Genomic DNA, 22503 nt, shown 5'->3' on the forward strand with positions numbered 1-22503 from the left:
AGTGAGTCTATATCCAGGGGTGGCCAAACTGTGGCTCGCGAGACGCATGTGGCTCTTTGAAAAATTATTTGTGGCCCTCAATAAATGCACCTGAATTACTTTTAATTTTTGTGTTTCAAAATGTCTTAAATTACTGATAACAAATATAAAAGACTAAGTGTAACATCAGGACTTATCCTGAACACCAGACAAGGATACCCCTTATTACAGCTGCTATTCAATTTGGCCTTAGAATATGTAATAAGTAAAATATCATCTGAGCTGACAGGGGGATTTGCGAATCGAGGGTTCAAAACTATTGTTGGCCTTTGCTGATGATCTAAGTGCAGTCGCTCATTTTACAAGAGACGTGGGAGAGGTGTTTTCACAACACGAGGAAGAAACAGGTAGTCTGGGCCTTCGAATAAATAAAAAGAAGACGAAATATATGCTATAAAAAAATAGTAACCAAAAACTAAGACCAAGAGTTAGGCAGAACATGCTAGTAACCAAAATTCAAAGACCGAGAGTTAGGCAGAACATAACTATTAATGACCACAATTTCGAAGTAGTAAAAGAGTTTAAATATATAGGGGCGGTAATCGCAGATGACAACCACATATAAAAAGAGACATTAAACACAGAATACGAAAAGCACAACAGGCCTTTCGAATCCTCAAACATATGGAAATCAACACAGATTAGCCAAAATAAGAATATTAATAGTAACTTCAAATCAATATTATGTACTATTATATGGGAGTGAGACATGGACATATGGACAATGACAGAAGCAAATGCAAGAAAAATTCAAGTTCTTGTAAATAGATGCCTTCGAAAAAATCTGAGAATACATTGGCCCAACACCATAACAAATGAAGAATTATGGAGGAAAACTAAACAAGAACCAATCAGAACAATAATAAAGAGAAAAAGATGGAACTGGTTGGGTCACACATTGAGGAAATAAAATACAGATATAACAAAACAAGCACTCAAATGGAATGCAATATGACAGAAAAGCAGACGTCGACCAACCAAAACATGGAGAATCATTATTGAACATGACTGCAAAAGCATGAAGAAAACCTGGGGGAGATAGCAGCCATTGCCAGATATAAACAGAAATGGAGAAGCTTCGTGGATGACCTATGCTCCTTCACGGAGTAACAATTATTCTATTTTGATCCGCTTTGCCAATTATATACTTCGATAAACTGTAATAATAAGAGAAATGATAGATCTCTGATAGCGGGAATAAATTTAATTGGTTTTGCTTCTATATTTCGATAACTGTTTTGAATCTGCCAGGTACATCCAGTGACTTAAACAAGAAGCATTTAATGTAAATAATAGGATCAATAAAAAATAAAAAGAATGTACAAAAATTTATTTATCAAAATATAAATGTCAACAATACAAAAAATGATACTCTTAACATCTACATCACATATCTCAGACATCTTAATAAAGCATAATAGGTATAATATGTATATTATATATAAAAATTTATTGATCATTACATAATCATATTATATAACAAATAAATATTCGATTTTATTCAATACAAAGAGAAATTTTATGTAAATCAACAATCATTTAAAATGGACGGAATTCTATATAAAAAACGTAATCTAGCTGCTAAAACAGGTTATTCATACATAATTTATTATAAAATATTTTATTTGCTTTTAAAGCAAGTCGACAGTTCCTTGCGTTAGAGTATTATATTAGTAATACTCATACATCATTATGAAAACTAGAAATCCTAAGTATGTACAAAACAGTAGCTACTCATAAAGTACTAAATATATTAGTAAAAGTGGTTACATAAATACTTCTTGTAAAAATTATTTTAACATTTATTTCTGGTATTAATCCTTAACCAGCAGTACCATTGTATGTGTTAAAAAAAAATTAATAAACATCAGATCTTATTTAATATCTTCATGCCTATTATATATACATACTAAAAACATTTTCTCACTATTCTATTCAATATTTGTAGGCTCACAAAAAGAACGAAAATATTGACATACAGATCTTATCAAGCCCGTCCTCACTTATGAGTCAGAAACGTGGACGATGACAAAAAGTGATGAGGAACGTTTAGGCTGTTTGAACGTAAAATCCCCAGACATATTTATAAAAGCGTGCAGGATAAGGAATTATGTATGACTTAAACGCTAGAACTTTAAACTTTACCGCCTTTATAGTGATTCTAGTATTGGTAGGTGTAGGTTCATCAAAATAAACAGACTACGGTGGCTAGGTCACTTAGAGGGAATGAACGAGATGGAGTTATCAAAACACATTTATAACCAAAGACCGGATGGAGTAAGGAAAAAGGCAAGGCCTAGAGCCCTGGAGCACGATTTAAAGACCAGGTGGAAGATCACTTAGAGGTGTTATGAGTATGAAACTGAAAACCAAGATGAAAGATAGGAAGGAATGCAAACAGGTCTAGGCCAGATCTAGAACAGGACAAGACTTACCAGGGGCTGTAGAACCAATGATGATGACGTTTGTAGACTTTCGTGGCCGAGGTTTTGTGAGGCAATATTGAGGGTTTTTAGACTGTGATCTACAATTTCCGTAAACTCCAAAGGTGTTTCTAAACGAGTAATATTTTACTGCAATATGTGACAATGGCCAAGCCATTTATGACAACATTGAATTCAGCAGACAGCTTGGCAATACATATCTCAACAACATTGTCAGTAACAGTATGACCCGTAAATTGGTTCGTAAACAGGAAATTACAATCGGGTAACAATAGACAATAAAGTCATACTTATCGCAGAGGCTTATATTGTGTTAAAAGAATGTAGAAGTAAGTTTTAATAATAACTCATTTAAAAACTTTTAAAGAATGTCAAATAAAAAATAAACGATATTGCATTGAAAGCAAACCGTTTTACTGGTGTTACCACCAGAACTACCACCCACTTCTAATCTTTTTTTCCTCATTTTTTGGGTACGTTCGAAACTTGTGAATTTTTTGTTCAGTACATAACTTGTAATCTCAAATTTTTCAGTGACTTTATAAAGATCATGATTAAACAGTTCAATGTAGAAGGAAAATGTTTAAAGAATCTAAAGTTTATATGTGACATCATTCTTATTGCGGGCAGCTTTGAACAGGTGCAGATAATGCTCCAAGAGAGAGTGTACTGCCACAAAAAGAGTGGGTGGGTCTTAAAATAAATATTTCAAAAAAAAACACCATTTATAACCAATTTAGTCCACAGCACACAGCAAGGATATTTCAGTTGAAGACAAGGATATCTATCCAGTTGATTCCTATAAATATTTGGACAATGAGATCAGAATAAGTGAAGACAACCAAACAATCGTGCTGAAGAGGAGAATAAATCTAGATTGGGCATTTGAAAAGATGAAGAATATTATTTGTAGGTCAAAAATTATAATGTATCTGAAGAGAAAAGTATTTAATTAGTGCATTCTGTAAGTGATAATCTATGGGTTTCTCGACATGATAGAATAACTCATGCTACTATACGCAAAAAATCAGGAGTGGCAGACTTTATTGAAAGAATACATACATACATAATCGATTATCCTCTTATACCGTAAGGTGTCGAGGTGTCTTCTTTAATCGTTATTCTCTGCGAACTTACGCCACTTTTTTCGGTCCCTAGCTAATTCTTTGGCTTCCTGCCACGATTTTCCTCTATCATGCAATATTTCCATCACACTGGTATTCCACGTTTTCCTTGGTCGGCCTCTCCTGTTTTCCCTATCGACCTCCCTTCCCATGTCATTTTAACCTGTATGCCGTCGTTCATTCTGAATAAGTGCCCAGTCCATTTTAATTTCTTTTCATGAATTTTTTCCTTTAATGATTTTACTTTTAATTCTCTTCTAATATCTTCGCTACGTCTTTTATCGGTTCTCCTAGCTCCCGCCACTTTTCTTAAATACCTCATTTCCGCAGCTTGCAATCTCTTTTCTTGTTTGTCGTTCAATACCCAATTCTCTGCTCCATATGTAGTGATAGGTACGTAAATTGTTTTAAATATTATCATTTTGGTTTTCCTTGTTATTTCTTTTTTATTTAAGAAGTTTTTATACAGCAAATGATATGTTCTTGTGGCTGCTTTTATCCTATTTCCAATTTCGTCTTCTTGTGTCCCCTTCTTATTTAAAATTATTCCAAGATATTTAAATAGATCTACCTGTTCTATTGTTTTGCCTTGGATTTCAATATTTAGGTTAACATCTTTCTTCGATATTGCCATTACTTTTGTTTTTTCCATATTAATTATTAGATTGTAATTTTTTAATTCTGCCTCCCAGATTCTTATGTTCTCCTCCGGAGCTCTTTCTGTTCTTGCCACAATAACAATATCATCCGCAAATACACAGGCTTCGATTTTTATTTGTTGTAGGTTTCTGTATCCTATGGTATATTTTTTTGTTTTAGGCCAGCACTTTTTAATTACTTCGTCTATTACACAGATAAACTCAAAAATTCTAATGTATCTGAAGAGAAAAGTATTTAATTAGTGCATTCTGTCGGTGATAATCTATGGGTTTCTCGACATGATAGAATAACTCATGCTACTATACGCAAAAGATCAGGAGTGGCAGACTTTATTGAAAGAATAACAACACTAAAATGGGACTGAAGAGATCATGTAGCACGAGCAGTTGATGTTTTTATAGGGTGTATTCAAAAATAAATAGCATTTATATGTAGGGATACCATACGTCCGGACAGTCCGGATTTGAAAGACATGTCCAGATTGGTGTCCAGATATGAGAAATGCCGGATTTTTTTCTTTACGAAAAAAAAAAATTGAAAACACATGGCCCTATACACGTTGGGAAATTTCATTCTGCTCAGCACCTAGTTAAGTTAATCGCACTGCTTATCATGTTAAAACATAGGTGTATATGTATTTTAAACTGGCAAAGATTTTCGATGTTAGTTGCATATTGTAGCGAAACAGCTGTACTTTTAATTGTGCCATATGCATTTCGCATATAATATGTACAATGTAGAGGTAGCAACACAGTCAAATTCACATTTTACATTTTCTACAACCCTTTGGACTACCCCTGTCCGGATTTGGCCTTAATAGATTATGGTAACCCTATTTATATGCCACAAGACTAACTAAAAATAAAAATATTCTTCTAATTTATGATATCAAATTTATACAGTTCTAATAATGTAAAATTATGGGAGTAAGCCTTACAATTTTAAATTTTTCAACTAGAGAAATCTCAGATCTGAATGGTCGAAAATTGTCTGGTTAAGGATTAAAAAAATATTTCAATATTTATATAGAAAATGCTGTAATAAAGACATTGTATAATAATGTAAAATATATATAAAAATACAATTTTTGTCTTTGTAATATTTTATATGCTGTAATTCTTTTATTGTCTTGCTATCATAATGAGATGTTACGTTAAATGACTTATAAAAAGCCTTACTAAAATGTTAAGTACATCAACTTAAGGTTAATCAGAAATACTTCGGAATATAAATTAAAAAGTACAATATGAGATTCTAGAAAAAAAGAAAAAACCCACAGTTCCTGTGATTATTATTGAACTATTGTAGAATTACATCATGTTGAAACAGAAGTTAGAATAACATTTTATAAAGAAAAAAAAAAGGGTCAAATATAACAATACCCATAAGCAGCTTGCAACGACTGCTTGGAAGGAGCAAGGAAATTTTCACATATGTATAGAATTGACGAATTTCCCTAAAATTTTATAACATTAATAGACTACATATTATTTATACAACCTATAGTAGAATTAAAAAACTAAATAAGTACAACTCATTCAACAATTGCTTCTATTATCTAAAATAATAGATAAAGATAAAACTATCTATTTAATATGAATTCAAGAGATTCAGTAATAATACATGAAATGCTGTAAGTAACAGTGAATCATCTGTTGCAGAAGATGATTAAGAAAGTTTACAGTATCTTAAGTGAATCCCCTCTTGCCCAATGAAGAGAGGAATTTCTTTGAGATAAATATAGTTCCTAAAAAGAATGAGAATCCATTCTTTCATAATATATAAATATACAGTATGACTAACTATAAGTAGTTCCATGTTTTTAGAATATCGAAAATGGGAAGGAACACCTGATTACAGCTCCCAGAGCGAACCATGGCCGGTTAGAGAAACTCTGTCTGTGTAGAGATTAGGTGGGTGTACGACTGATGACAACGTTTGTCACTGGCCATGGTTTGTTCCGGGAGCTGTACACATTTTTCCAAAATTAATCGTTGCAAAGGTCCTATCTCAGTTTTTTATTAAATTTCTCAATAAACATTAAAAATAGCGGAACAACTTCGAAATTAATCAATGAAAAAGGCAGTGGTCAAAGTCTTATGAATTTGAAAATGAAAATTGGAAGAGAATTTTTTAACAACTTAACAATCGAATGATAACTATGTTGAGCACCTAAAGGTAACATTGGACACACTTTGTTATGTCAAAAATATTACAAATGTTATTATAGATTTGTACCAACAAACTCTGAAGACATTTGAACTTATCTTTCAGACATATAGACTAGGCGGAATTGTTTTGAGTTGGACATTTTTCATAGGAGTCTATTATTTTGCTGGAATTGCTTCGCGATGTACCTACCTTGTACCAATAATTACAATATGTGCCAGTTGCAAACTTTGTGTTTAACTTTTCATGTAAGCGACTATGGAAAAAAAAATTGAAAATTTTTGCTTGATATTCGAAAATAGATATTCGATATTGCTCCTATTTATAAGGCAAAAACTTGTTTAACACTAGAAAGTCAGAGGGGCCAATTTGGCCCCTGTTGCGATTTGAAGTTATTGTCGTTTTTTTATTTGAGGCAATAATAATTTCATATTTTATGACTTTTAATATTTTGATACAAAGACTTATTTAGCACAAAAAATATTGTTTACCAAATTTATTAAATGGTTTTTCTAACAAATCTGCCATAGAAGTCTAAAGGGGCCAAATTGGCCCTATGTAAGTTATTATCGTTTTCTGGGAAATTCGACGAGCCTTTCTTTCAAATTCCTGTCGGATGGATAAAATTATATTTATGTATGTTTATTGAAAATGGTTACCCTTATACTGGTACTGATCATCTACGTGATAAAGATAAAATTGTTGGTGAACACAAGTGAACACAAAGATACAATTGTGGGTGTAGAGGGCCAAATGACATGTCTTTATACTACAAAAGTAACTTCAAGACGATGGCCTATGTACCTACGTGTTTTATAATACTCTTGATTTGGAAGCAATAAATGCATGGATTATTTATAAAGAAATAACTGGAAGTAGACTCAGTCCTTGTAAGTTTATTCTTCGGCTGTGTGAAGAATTATGGGCTCCATACCTTGCCTCCCGAAATCTGAAACTACGCCTAGCAACACCAGGTCTACCAACAACTATAACTGTTACTAACCAAAAACGACAAAAATATCAATTGAAAAGATTTTGTAAAGGAAATCATACTTACAATCCTTGCCACGGCTGTAACAAGGCAATGTGTGGCAAATATCAAAAACTGCAAACTGTATGGTGTTCCGAATGTTTTTGATAGGCAGCGAATGTGTTAAACAATGAAAGTAAAAAATAAAATCAGATTCTATCGTCTAGAGTAGATTTAATTTCTTTAAACTGAGTTTTAATTGATTAATGAATGTGGGGCCAAAATGATCCCTTCCGCCTTTCTAGGTAGATAAGCTAAGCCCGACTTTCTAGTGTTAAAAAACTCCCTAGGCTCTCCCAGTTGGGCGATTTCAATTTTTCGAAGTATGTTTGATTAAGCCTTTCTTTATATGAAAAAAACTTCAACCATTTAGTGTTTATTTTGACTCAGCATAATTTTGCAAATTTGCATTTATTTTGTGGAACCCAATTGCAAAATTATTAGGCAAAAACTATTAAACCGATCCTAACGAAATTTAGCATATGTTTTAGTAATAGTATTATAAAGTTTTTCTAGGCGAAATAAGAAGGCTGTAAATTAGATTTAAGGGAGGTCAAAAAAATTTGAAGGAAAAATTCCATTTTTTGCACTTTTTTCCCAATTATTGCAATTTTTAAACAACAAGCATTAAATTTTCAATTTCTACTAGTCAAGTACAGTAAAACCTCAATAGAATGGACCTCTATTTAACAGACTTTGGATATAAAAAAATAAAAAGATAAAAAAATTTGAAAAGTCGAATTTTTTAAAGAAAAATCAGCAAGGTCAATATCTCGGCACTGCTTTATGCTAACGCCGATGGATCGCATGGATTGACTGCTATAACTGTTGGAAAATCTCGTAAACCTAGAGTTGTCAAAGATATAATGCATCATCTGCCCGTTTCATAGTATAGCTCTAATAAGGTATGGTTCAAGAGAAGAAACTGGAAATACTGCTGAAGAGGTGAAATTTATTGATTTTAGACAACTTTCCTACTTATCCCCCTAAAAATATTCAACATTCAGAAGACAGCAACTTTAATTGTATGTTTTTGCCAAGAAATACATTGCTGATTCAACCCATGGTTTAAATAACCCATTTAAATAACCAATTTAAAAAAAAATTTGATTGATTTTAAACCAATTTTTATACAGTCGAACCCGCTTATTGGAATAGCCTTCGTGCCAAGCAAAAATATTCCTATAACCGGGATATTCTAATAACCGATCATTGGTAGCTAGTAGAAACGTTTCGGGACCTTAAAATTTTATTCCTTAAACCAGGATATTTCGTTAACCAGTATTATAATAAGAGGGTTCGACTGTATAACAGACTTTTGGCTTCAACGGACATCCTGTCCTATATATCGAGGTTTTACTGTATTATGTACAATTGAAAAACGAATGATTACCTACCTTGTATAATTTTTTTATATGATCAACATCTTGAGTTATAGATGAAAATATGAGTACAAAAAGCAAAAAATTTTCAATTTTTTTAGACTATGATAACAATATATAAAAAATTATGCATGAGGTTTGCAACTGGTGCATGTCATAATTTTATTATTGATACAAGCTATATCATGAAGCAATCCCAGTAAAAAAATAGACTCCTATGGAACATGTCCATTATGCTCTGCTTTTCGAAAGTTCTCATCTGGACTAATAAATAACTATTATTTGAATTAACAGGTTGACTGCCCATGTATAAATAAAAAAAATTGCCCCATATGCCAAGCACATATTAATATTAAACATGCCTTTCTGAAATAATTACTCTTTATTTAAATAAAAAAAAATTCAGAATAATGAAAATTTTTCAAAAAAACCGTTAGCGGGCGTATGCGCCCGCCCGGGCACAGGCGGCATATTTATGCCCGTGGTGCCAGCGGGCGTCGTACTGGCGGTCGCTTATATTCGAGTCTGAACTTGTCAAACAGAGAAGTGCCACAGTGCCAGACCAGACTACTCAGTATATCTTTGACTGTTGTTTGATGTATGTGTTGTGTAACAATGAGTAAACGAAGCAGAAAAATTGTTGAACTTGCTTTGAGAGATGCTGAAATGTCAGGTAATAACGATATTCATTTTTGAAATAGATATTATTTTTTTGAAATCCACGGATTTTTAATTTTTTTGTTATGGTTCTTTTTATGAGGATTTTTCAGTGCGCCACTAACGATAGAAAAAAAGGTAAGTCCGTGATAATATATATTTTAGTGACATGCCATTTTAGTTAAATCTGACAGTTGTCAAATTTTATTTGCAATTGGGCATAAAAACAAATCAATTGTCTTTATTGCATTTATAATATGGTATTTTCTTTGATTTGTATATTCTTATAAATATAAATTGTACAGATTATATTCGTAGATATATTATATAATTAGTAAATAAATTGTTTTCGATTATAGCGTCATCTATCGACAACTAGAATAATCACAGAACTAGAATAATTACCAAAGTAATCACCGACGTGCCTTTTTTTCTGTCATATACAACTTAATGCGTTAGAAAGTTACCGAAAAACTGTGTCGCACTGAAAAATGCTCATGAGAAAAAGCATAGTTACTATATTTCGTATTTTTTATTATTTCAGGTGACGAATCTGACCCCTTTAGTTCACTTGATTCCGATCTTGATCCCATGTTTTTGCCAACCAGTGATGAAGAAATATTATCCAGTTCAGATTTCTCAGACATAGAAGCATCTTCAGACATGTTTTCTCAGAAAATAACATTGTCCAAACCCAAGTCAAATATTAAACGCAAATTGCAATCATCCAAAATCACTTCAAAGAAATTGTGTACGAGGAATGTTTTGGAACAACCAAGCTGTTCTACATCACTTTTGCCCGATGATGCCTCTGAGGAGGAAGAAGAAGTTGCTGATGCTACAGCCACAATTCCATTTACAGCAACAGACGACAATATGTTATCTAAAAATTTGGAAAGGGAACAGAACAATATTTCATCTGAACAATTGGAAGAATTTTTTGATGTTGAAACTTTAGCTCAAACTCAATTAGCAGATACTGACGATATCCAGGAAAATGAGGTTGGAGCAAATCAAAATGTTCTAGAACATACGTGGACGCAGCCAATTGGAAATCATCACGAATTTGAATACTCTGCGGAAGATGGATTATGTGGCAATTACGCTGCAATCCTTATAAATGATTTATCGCCTTATAAGTGTTTTCGTACTTTCGTTGATGATGAAATAATTGACGAGATTGTAAATCAAACAAACTTATATGCTACTCAAATATTGTGTGATTCCAACGATATTACCAATGATTCAAGACTACAGAGATGGGTTCCGACCGATAAAAAAGAAATGATTAGATTTCTTGGTATAGTTGCTTACATGGGTCTGGTAAAAATGCCTTCTTTGGAAAAGTATTGGAGCAACGACGACCTATATAAAAATGTTATTATACCAAAAACTATGTCCCGAAATAGATTTCAGCTGCTTCTTAGAATGTGGCACTTTTCGGATAATGAAAGATGTCCAGAAGGAGATCGTTTATTCAAGGTGCAGCCATTACTAGAAAAACTTATCAAAAATTTTCAAAAAGTTTATACTCCAGGTCGAACATTTTGTGTAGATGAGTCTATCGTTCCATTTCAAGGAAGATTGATATTCAAACAATATATTCCCCAGAAAACGCACAAATACGGAGTAAAACTTTTTAAATTATGCGGTGGCAATGGATATACATGGAATCTACGCATATATGCTGGAAAGGAAACAAGGGAGGGCAACGCTTCTGTACCAACTAACATTGTCATTAATCTCTCAAAGGACCTACTAAATTCAGGACGAACTATTATTGCTGATAACTATTATACAAGTCTTGAACTAACAAATATTTTGTTGGAAAATAAAACACATTATATTGGTACATTGAGAGCTAACCGGCGTGGAAATCCGAAAGATGTCATACTCAAAAAGTTAAAAAGAGGGGAAGTATTTGGACAGGAAAACGAAAAAGGTGTATGCGTCTTGAAGTGGAAAGATAAGAGGGATGTTCTTCTTCTCACTACTAAGCACACTACAGAAACCGTAGCCATACAGCGACGCAGTGGTGTGGTTCATAAACCGAAGGCAATAATTGAATATAATAAAGGAAAGTCATCTATTGACCAATCTGATCAAATGACCTCTTATAATTCATCGTTAAGAAAATCACTAAAGTGGTATCGAAAACTAGCGATAGAATTCATTCTGGGGACAGCGGTTGTAAATTCTCACATAATATACAACCAACTTGCTAACAAAAAAGTAAAAATTACAGAGTTTCGGGAAGAATTAGTGAGATCCCTGCTAACTTATGATGAGATAAATGATGATGAAAGTGAAACAACACAATCGACGTCAACGAAATCAGCACAAATTCATAAGCTACTTAAAAAAGAAGGGCCTTTTAATAAAGCCAGAAGATATTGTAGAGGCTGTTATGCAAAAAAACTTCGTGGAGAAATATCCAAAAATCGTGTAAAAAAAGTTGTGACCTATTGCGATATTTGCGAGGACAAGCCTCACTTTTGTTTGGATTGTTATAATATACATTCAAAGTAGTTATATTAATTTGTTCATAGTATAATGTAGCCTTTTTTCTTGTGTGTAGTAGATTTACTTTAATTTTTTATTAAAAAATAAAAATAAATAAAAATTGTAGTTTTCTTCAATATTTGTCTAGCAATTCTATAACTCGCATTTATATGCGAGCCTTGTATGCCACAGCGGTCGTATACTGTATCTAAAACCATTCTAAATAAGACCGCTGGCAAATATAGACATACAATTTTGTCGAGTGCATAGCGGGCGTATACGCCCGCCGGGGCATATCGGGAAAATTAGGTAGCGGGCGTATACGCCCGCCCTGGCAGTCAACCTGTTAATAAAGAAATTACATACTTAATAGTTTTGTGGTAATAGAACCATGACAAATGGTATATTACCCACAATAAAAATCTCATTAAACACCATTACTATGCTATAAAGTACTTTATCTACAAAGTTTCTTTTTATTTGGTAATTATATGGGTCATTTAATATCAATTTAGCATAAATTCCTTAACCAAAAATTCTTCCTAAGTGTGTCTTGGACACACACTTATAAAAAAAATGATAACCTCCCTCATGAGACTTTGTTTATTCAAGGTTTGTTCCAACACTACTGAGAACCTTCCATGTAACGATCACCGCCCTGCGCAGTACCATGGAACATATTATTTAGTTCCCATGGAACCCATGGAACATTAATTATATAGTAATGTGATCGTTATATGACGGTTCTCAGTGGTGTTGGAACAAACCTTCAGTAATTCATGTCAGGTTGGACAACTTTTCTAATAAAGATAATTTTAAGGAGATTTTCGTAAATATAGAGATTTCTAAACTTGACGTATGATGGTATGGTGTGTATGACAATATTACTGTTAATTGTAAACATTTTTATCAAACAATCCTGCAAAAATCAGCTGTGAGGGTATAAATTTTATGACTCGTTATGATAGTCATAAACAGTGATTTTTTTGTAGGACTCTTTAATAAAAATACGATGACAACAACATCCGACTTGGGTGTCGAAACGTTAAAAAAGTCATTTTTTGATGAAATTGTGGCTTATTTCCCATTGAAAATAGTTGATAATAAAAATACTGTTTAGATTACTACAGCTGACGGACGCACCAAAGTTTGAAAACCGCTATACAGTGGAACCTCGATAAGGCAGATTAATCGGGACCGCGGCCAGCAAAAATATGGGTTAGCCAGAGAATAATGTAAAAATTAATAAAATACATATAAATAATAAACAAATACATGTTATAATTGCAAAAACCTGAAATACATAATGCACAGTACATCTAAATTACGTACAGTTGTATACAGTATTGTTTATTTCTTGGTAAAAAACTCAGTCAAAGTGAAAAAATGTTTATTTTGTCTGATGAAAATCGGTCCGGGTTAGCCGGACTTCCGGGTTATCGGGGGTCGACTTATCGGGGTTCCACTGTATTTACGAAACACCCCTCTCCTGAAAATTGTCCCTATTAGAAAAGTTGTCTAACTCGACATGAATAACTGAATAAAAAAAGTCTCATGAGAGGTAATAATTTTTTTGTGGGTCCAAGGTCTAGAAGCTTATAATTTTTAGTTGAAGCCATATTGTTTGATATGGTCACAATTCAAATTTTGCGGCTTTTAAAACTGTTATTTCAATATGAAAATCAAATGTCCAAAGTAATTCTTAGTTGGTACAAAAATATATAAAACTTGTTTCTTACTTGGAATGCTGAGATCCTTGACTCACGCTGAACCTCTTCATCGGTACAGACTCCTTTCCTTTGAATTTAGCTACAAAATTGGGCACTCTAGCTCTCATTCCACAATAGTAAGGGTCTTCATACTGCTTACTGTCCTTTGCCTTCTCTTTACCTCTTGAAGAACCAAAAGGTTTCAACCAGCTCTTTGTCACACCTTCATCATAGTCAGGAGATGGTATATCCTGTGGGACAGGATACATATTTTCTCTGGGCGGTAATTTAGGTGGTTTCTCACTCCGTCTTTGGACGAAGTTGGGAAGTCTAGTACGTAAACCACAGTAGTAAGGGTCTTCTTCGAATTTCTTAATTTCTGGAGGCTGTCTTTCTTTATCTCTAGCAGAGGTGACTGTTTTTAGTTGTCTTCCTGACATATAGTCATCATAATCTGGTTGTGGAATATCATGGGGATACATGTTCTCTCTGGGTGGTAACTTTGGAGGTTTATCACTTCTACGCTGACTCTGCATTATGAGGTGTTCTCTTGTAGCAGCTACACCACCTCCCATGAAATTTGAAGGCCCGAAGTGCCCACTATCTGTTGCAGCGATACTATAAGGATCCTCATCTGGAATTGGAATTCTAGGTCGATTTTTGATATCCATAACTCTCTGGACTGGAGGTAATTTTGATTTTAACATGTCCAAAGCTACAATATTTATTATCAACACCCATATAGGACATTCTAACAATTCTGGTTCCACTTTAACAAAAGCTATTGCACTCAGACACTGACATTCTAAACGACGACGATCTGGATAAGCCCTTCTTAACTCTCTATTGACATTTGACTGGAATTTTTTCATATCGAACAACTTTACAGGCTTTTCTGGTTCTAAAGCACAATTAGGTAATTTCAAAACTTCATTTCCTATAGCATTCTCAGTATCTAGGGCTGTGTTTTTTATATATACATTACACTTTGATACTCGTTTTATAAGAATATTACCTGCATCATCCATTTTTATTTTAACACCATGTCCGATGTGTCTCTTATATTCCCCTGTCTTTTGGTCTCTCATAGGGTTCTCAAAACCACATAACCCTATTCTGAAACCATCAAACCCATCGTCTGAGTCATTTACTGTGAGAACTGGGGCCCTTGCATAAGCTTTAGCTACTCTTCTGTTTCTCTCTAATACTATCACTTTAGCCCATATTTCGTCATCGATTTGAGTCCATTTGTTGAGCACTTCTTGTATGTGGTCCCTGTAGAGTTTGTCTTTTTGGTACCAAACGTCTTCTTCATCGTCAGGGGGTTGAAACACAGTGTCCATATGGAGGTCGTCTCGTGACCTTGATAAAATCTTTCGACGGGATACCATTTCTTAAGGCGTATTTGTAACGAAATGCTAACAGGATTTCCGAATTACAAGAAGTGGGTGTCACGAACTGTTGTACTTTTTATGTGTGACAATAAACTTTGTTTCCATTAAAAATATAGGGCACTTGCAACGACACAACACCGAATTTTCACTCTTGGACGACAATACGCTCGAAATCACACACTTCTGTAGTGTAGCAGAGATTAGAAAGTTAGCACTTTCTAATCTTTGGAAGGCCGCCGTCGTTGGTGCTACAAGGCCGCCCTCCTGCATGCCAACGACATAACACTCCCATAACAAGAATGAAGATTTGTATTGGCAATCCTGAAGTAACCAAATAATACCGAAATTTTAAATTTATTTGGTTTCAAAATTTAAATTTAATCACACACATTTTGATTTTTATAATTATCGAAATAAATATAACATAAATTTATTATCATAGTTTTTATCAGCTGTTTAGATTCCAGATTATCAAATTTCAAATCATTTGAAGTGACATATGTCACATTCCCCTGGGATTTAAATTCTCAGCTGACATTTAGATTTTAGATCCTTTATTTTATTATAAAGTCATAAGTTAATCGAAAAATGACTGCTAGTTATATAAAAGGCAAGTAATTAACAGATTTTTTAAAATTATATCAATAAAGGATGAACATTCATAAGTTTTGCTTGAATGCTTGATACTGAATTGTTTGTTGCACCTACGTTAAGGCAACCTTCATTACGAACTGCTATATTGGTGGCTGGCTAACTATCTTATAGCAAATACTAGTCAATAGCACCTCGATAGTATTTGGTCATAGTCATAACTTTTAAACTTTAAACGAAAATGCAAAATGCCTAAAAAGACATTTCAAAGATAGATTCAATCAGGGCCGATGAGGACGGAGATGATCCATAAGAACGGAGAGGAGCGGTGCCCCCCGGCGCCGGACCAAAAAGGCGCCGTAGGTGCCGAAAAAAAATTTGACAATACGAAAATTACCAGAAATATTTAATATATAATTTGTAAAATTGAAAATTTGCCAATCGTAGGTAGATATAAAAATAGCAGTTATTATTACTTTGATCCCCTAAGTGTACGAATCGTTATTTCTCTCATTAAACTGAACTATTTTACTCCATTCACTCACGGTAAAATATTGCAAAGCCTCTGGATTTTAAAGAACAGCTTGGATTAACATAAAATTTGGCATACACATAGCCAACATGTCAAAGAAGAAAATGATTATTGTGTCCACGTGTGCTTTTGCCCTAGGGAGTACCACGTGCCCAAGTCAATATCTACTTTTCGAGTTATTTGCGAGTGAATAATGTTTATTTTTGAACAAAAAAAAAACACGTTTTTAGACGGTTTTGCGCAAATAACTCAAATAGTAAGTATTTTATCGAAAATATATTCTTGGGAAAAATTTTGAAAAAAAGGCATTTCCTTCAAAATTTCAAGTTATTTTTTTTTTTAATTTAAAACCAATTTTTTTTCAAAAATAAGCACTTTGAAATGGTGAAACTTCCAGATCATATAAATATGTATACATAAGTGAAGTAAATTTTAAAGCTGTAACGATTAATTTCATTGGGGATGCTAATTAAGCGGAGATTTTTACGATGTTTTTGACCAAAAAAAAGGACCAACTTTATTTTCAGCGTTACTGACTTACTTTTGCTGCTAGAAACTTTTTAAAAAAACAAAAATAAAGCTTTTTCTAAAGACTTTTAAAAAATTATAACGAGTTTTGCCCGAAAAGTGCTTAATTTTTTGGTTATTTCACGGTGAAATGTTCGATTTGGAATTTGACGAATAAGAACCCACTTTTTAAACCCACAATAAAAACCGTGGTTTTTATGTTCAAAAATGAACATATTCACTCGCAAGTAACTCGAAAAATATTGACTTAGTGAAAAAACTGTATATGGAACAAAAGTTGCTTAGAATCAGTTGGTCAGTTTATCCACTTCCGGAATTAATTTTAACGTATATTTTTTCATCCCCGACGACGCAATATCAATTGTTTTCTTTGTTATAAATAGCTATGCGTATGCCAAATTTCATGTCAATCCAAGCGGTTCTTTAATATACAGAGCAAAAACCATAAGCAAATGAACTATAGTAATAATAACTATATATTTATTTGTTCTCTGATAATGTAATCGTTGTTTTTTGTAAATATTTATAGTATTCATAATAACTTATCAGTATAATATTATTTTACTGCTGCTGAAAATCTAAGAGCAGAAAATAAGGGTTACCCAGAGGGCCATGCTAAGAATCACAAGGAGACAGAATACCAAATAATATCAGGCAAGGGACAAAAATCAAAGACACAGTAGAACATGTAGCAAAGAAGAAATGGAGATGTGCAGGTCATGTGGCAAGAACACCGAACAACAGCTAGACTAGAAGATTACTGGAATAGCGACCGCGGGCGTACAATCGGATAAACGAAGCAGAGATCGACCACCAACGCGCTGGAGTGACGATGTAAAGAGAACTGCCGGGAACTGGATAGCTGTTACCTCAAGATAGGGAGACATGGAGAAATTTAGAGGAGGCATATGTTCAGCAGGGGAATATAACGGTTAGATTATAATGATGATGATACTTTCCTAACACATAAAAAATAGTTTGTAGGTATACCGTATAACGATTCACTAAGCTACAAAAAACTACTTACAAAGGAGGAAATGGGCGCCTAAAATTACTTGCCCCAGGGCGCTTGAAAGCCTCGGCGCGGCCCTGGATTCAATGAGGTGGCTTTTGGTTGGGTATATTCTGCTGTGACCTTTTCAGATCAATTGTGGTCATCTAGCCTGATACTGCATGACTATAGACGCATACCTATATGCGTCTATATTTCTGATACTTTTTAAAATGCCTAATAACTTCGAGCCTGAACCTTCCATGTAGCTCTTTGCCAGCATTTCTTCGCCTAAGGCTAGATTTATGTTAGGAAGGCACGGCACGTTGATGAATAGTCTGATATGAAAAGCATTGGCTAGTTTATCATACTGCAGAACGCGGAGACTCCATAGAGTTATATATTAGCATAGAGAGAGTGTCATTCAGAGCGAAGTGACGACACCATCTTTTTTATTTGGATTAGTGCTGTTTCACTCTTACGCATAGTAAAGCTGCTGCAGTTGTCCTCCTCTTCCGTGCCTATATCCACACTGAATGTCATCATAGATTTTCGATACAATGTGTTAGAAAGAGATGCAGCAAACCAGTCCATGAGATCTTGTCGTCAGGAAGCGCGGAAGGTAGGCTCCCTCTATGTTAATATATATCTCTATGGGAGACTCAGGAAGTGCGCTTTCTATTGTTCTACGGCACGTATCGTGCACGCGCACGCCCCGTCCTAACATAAATCAGCCTTTATGCAAAGACTCCAAGGAACCGCACATTTGCCAGGTTGTCACCGACTCCGACATATCAGCCATCACTGTACCAGGTAGTTTCCGCTTGTAAGGATACACCTTCCTTCTGGTCTTTCTTGTCTGGTACATTAATTTTTAACTGATTTTCAAAGCTATATCTCGTAGCTGTTGCATCGATTAATTTAACTCCTCGATTAGATTTCTATTGTCAGCACTATGCGCCTGTCTTATGTTTTGCTGACTATATATTAATCTGTGCGTCACTGATCTGGCTTTCCTCTGTATAAAAATATGAAGTGGAAAGGAAGTAAAAACAAAGATCCTCAATGTTTTTCGTTAGACACTCCAGTAAAGGAAACATACAGGGTGATTGATTAGTGGAGTAAAGCTCAATAGATCCACTATAGTAATAGATAGCAATAAAAGTTAATAACAAAAATTTTAGCCACCTTTGAGCTTCACAATCATGCCTATTCTGTAACTCATTTCGATGATAGAAGTCAGTAAAATCGAATAGAAGTGACCAAGTCGAATAGAAATAGTCCAAATCCGTATTCCATAACTACTTCGGAATCTGTACAATCGTAATGTGAATAGAAATCACTTCGACAGCATTTATCCTGTCGAAATGAGATTTCGATTATCGGAATTGTGGTTGACGCAAGCGCATTTTGTTTTGTTTTGACGTTTATATTTTATATATAAAAATAATTAATTACATACTACTTATTTATAGTATTTGTACCTTTTTTTAGCTGCTTAATTTTTAGTCTGTGGTGTTATTTGTTTAGAGAACTATATATATTTCATTTAGACATGTTGTACGAGTATGAATAATTGGACCAAACCTTATTTATTTGCTACTTGGCGTCTGAATGTTTCCCATTCACATTGTTGCCATATTTTGTTCCCATATTTCTTGTACAATTGCAATCAATGGTATAATGCAGTGCTTCCCAAACTGTGCGCCGCGGCGCCCTGGGGCGCCGTGGCTCGACTACAGGGGCGCCGCGAAAATTTTCTTCCAGTATTAGACATAATCACATAATTACCTTCAAGTATTAAACATTAAACTAAAGTTGTTATGACAACTTTTTAACTTTTAAAATATACCTATCTAAAAATGTTTCCCATGATAAACGAGTTCAGTTATTAGTAATTTTATTTGTACAATTAATAATTCCACGAAACAATTCTCTTACTACTGTAAATTGACTTCAGACCGACAGGCCATAAATCACTGCCGGTCGGCAAATACAATCGTGTCTTTGCACGTGCACATTTTAAAACTATGAATTTTTACTTATCTAAATTTTAGTTAGTTGAATTTGTAGTTTCATACTGTTCGCATCGTTTCATTTATCAGTGTGAATATAAACAGGGTTGTTTCACCTACTTCTGTACAAAAGTTGCTGTAAAAATGGAAAAGTTTTTGAATTTAAATAAACAAGGTGGTTCTAAAAATAAATTGGATGCACCACAAACTAGTGGTAGAGTCGTGAAGAAACGAAAATACCGTAAATATGATGACAGCTATTTGGATTTTGGCTTTACATCAACAAACGTCAATGATGAAGAGAGACCACAATGTGTATTGTGCCTGAAACTTTTGGCTCCAGAATGCATGCTTCCAAGTAAGTTAAAATGCCACTTGGAAGCCAATCATCCAAACTTTGCTGACAAACCTCGTAGCTTTTTTACCAGGAAGTTAAATGATTTGAAGCAACAAAAAGGTAACTTTTCCAAGCATTTGTCGATACCTAAAAATGCTTTGCTGGCATCATACAAGGTTGCGTATAAAGTTGCAAAGTGTAAAAAGCGCCACACAATCGCAGAACAATTAATTCTACCGGCTGCTGTAGATTTGGTAAACATTATGATCGGAGAATCTGCGGGAAAACTTCTTTCAGCAGTGCCTTTATCTAACAACACCATCAGTCGCAGAATTTAGCGTATGGCGGAGGATCTTAATGATCAAATAATTGAAGAAATAAAAGAAAGTGAATTTGCGCTACAGTTGGATGAGGAAACAGATTCTAGTAAAGATGCACACTTGATTTGTTACATAAGGTTCTTGGATGATAATACCATTGTGGAGGATCTTCTGTTTTGTAAAAAAATCACTGCAAGTACAAAGACTTGTTCGAGATCCTGAATACATTTGTGGTTGAAAACAATTTGGAGTGGACAAAGTGCGTTGGTGTTTGCACTGATGGCGGTCGTTCAATGTCTGGCCGTTATGGAGGATTACATGCGCTTGTTCGAAACAAAGCTCCGGATTCAGTATGGACCCATTGCATCATTCATAGAGAAGCGCTTGCATCAAAGAATCTGAGTCCTTCACTAAATTTGGTCTTAGAACGTGTGGTAACTGTGGTAAATTATATAAAAACTAGGCCGGTGAAAGCAAGGTTTTCAAAAAAATGTGTGAGGATATGGGTGCAGAACACACGTCTCTGTTATACTACTGCCACTCACGATGGCTCTCTCGTGGTAATGTTTTATCTCGTACGTTCAAATTACGGCAAGAAATGTACATTTTTCTTGAAGAAGGAAAACACCAGTATGCCAAGTACTTTGTAGAAACGGATTTTTTGATTCAACTAGCATACTTATGTGATATCTTTGAAAAGTTAAATGCGTTGAATCTCTCCCTGCAAGGCCGCAACACGCACATTTTAAAATTGGCGGAGAAGATTTCAGCTTTCAGAAAAAAATTAGAAGTATGGAAGAGAAAAATTAATGATAATAATATCAATGATTGTTGTCCCTTGTTGCAGGAGTTTATTATCTCCAATGAACTTAATATCTCTTGCAATATTAAATCTATTTTTGCGGATCACTTATCAGAGCTTATCAAATGGTTCGAAAAATACTTTCAAGCTGATAATATCGACCAGTTTGCATGGATTCAAGATCCATTTGGAGCGGAAGCTCCTTCTGAATTTACTTCTTTAGAAGAAGAAAATCTCATTGATTTGGCTTGCGACAATACGTTGAAGACAAAGTTTGGCTGCACGCAACTAACTGATTTTTGGATATCAGTAAAAGATGAATATCCGCTGCTGAGTGGTAAAGCTCTGCGCATCTTAATTCCATTTGCAACATCCTATTTGTGCGAAGCTGGGTTTTCGGCGGTCGCTGTAATAAAAAGTAAATACCGTGCGAAAATTAACGTGGAACAAGAAATGAGAGTAGCTGTGTCCAGTTTGATTCCGAGATTTGAAAAGTGGTGTAATGAACAAGAACAAGCTCATTTATCGCATTAATTAATGTAATTATTTTTTCAATAAATTGTTTGTGAATTTAAAGTATGTTTCATTATTATTAAATTAACCTAACCATATCAACTGCAACAGAAACCGTATTAACTACAGTTAAAGTTAGACGTTAAATCAATATTTTGACTCAGGGCACCGCGGAAAAATTCTAGTTTATTAAGTGCGCCGCGAACTAAAAAACTTTGGGAACCACTGGTATAATGCACAAGAATAGCATACGATAGACTTCTTATGCGTTAATTGATAAATAAATATTATACCAGTATACTTGTATATTTATCAGTCAACGCTCATAGTCTGAGTCTGAACAAATTATAGAAAAGATGCCATTTTTGGGAAAAGCTGTTTAGCAGTTATTTCAACTGGAATCGAATCTTAAAGATTGCATATTATTAGTAATATCAATTTTAAATAATTTATTAATAATAATGAATTAATAACATCAATTTAAATATCTTTGATTTAAAAGCATTTATACTTCTTATCTTCACTTATCTTTTTTATTTATCAGTTTATCTTCTTTTTTATATCAATTTTAATTAACTTTAATTTAAAACCATTTATCCTCTTTTGAGCTTTTTGCATCCAGTATTTACACGAATATTTTATTTACTTCTCAAAACTTTGAGGATAGTATGAAGAAAGTATGAAAACATTGAGGAAATGGCAACGGTGTCATATTTCAAGTAACAAAATAGGTCACAGAACACAATTTCGCTGGTTACTGCGCG

The 22503-nt window shown here is 34.0% G+C and overlaps 2 protein-coding genes across 2 annotated transcripts; one reads left to right on the plus strand and one right to left on the minus strand.

The window, feature by feature from the left end:
• Positions 1–9445: 9445 nt before the first annotated feature.
• Positions 9446–12128, plus strand: LOC126884149 (piggyBac transposable element-derived protein 4-like). Its single transcript, XM_050650028.1, has 2 exons — positions 9446–9521; positions 10050–12128. The coding sequence occupies exons 1-2, from the start codon at positions 9449–9451 to the stop codon at positions 12032–12034; spliced, it is 2058 nt and encodes a 685-aa protein (XP_050505985.1). The 5' UTR covers positions 9446–9448; the 3' UTR covers positions 12035–12128.
• An 826-nt stretch (positions 12129–12954) lies between these two features.
• LOC114344603 (uncharacterized) lies at positions 12955–15524 on the minus strand. The gene has a single exon (XM_028295435.2). It carries the CDS (start codon positions 15105–15107, stop codon positions 13743–13745), a length of 1365 nt encoding a protein of 454 aa, XP_028151236.2. The 5' UTR covers positions 15108–15524; the 3' UTR covers positions 12955–13742.
• Between the last annotated feature and the right edge of the window lie 6979 nt (positions 15525–22503).

The sequence above is a fragment of the Diabrotica virgifera genome, chromosome 1 (genome assembly GCF_917563875.1).
Source record: "Diabrotica virgifera virgifera chromosome 1, PGI_DIABVI_V3a".
Taxonomy (NCBI): Eukaryota; Metazoa; Arthropoda; class Insecta; order Coleoptera; family Chrysomelidae; genus Diabrotica; species Diabrotica virgifera.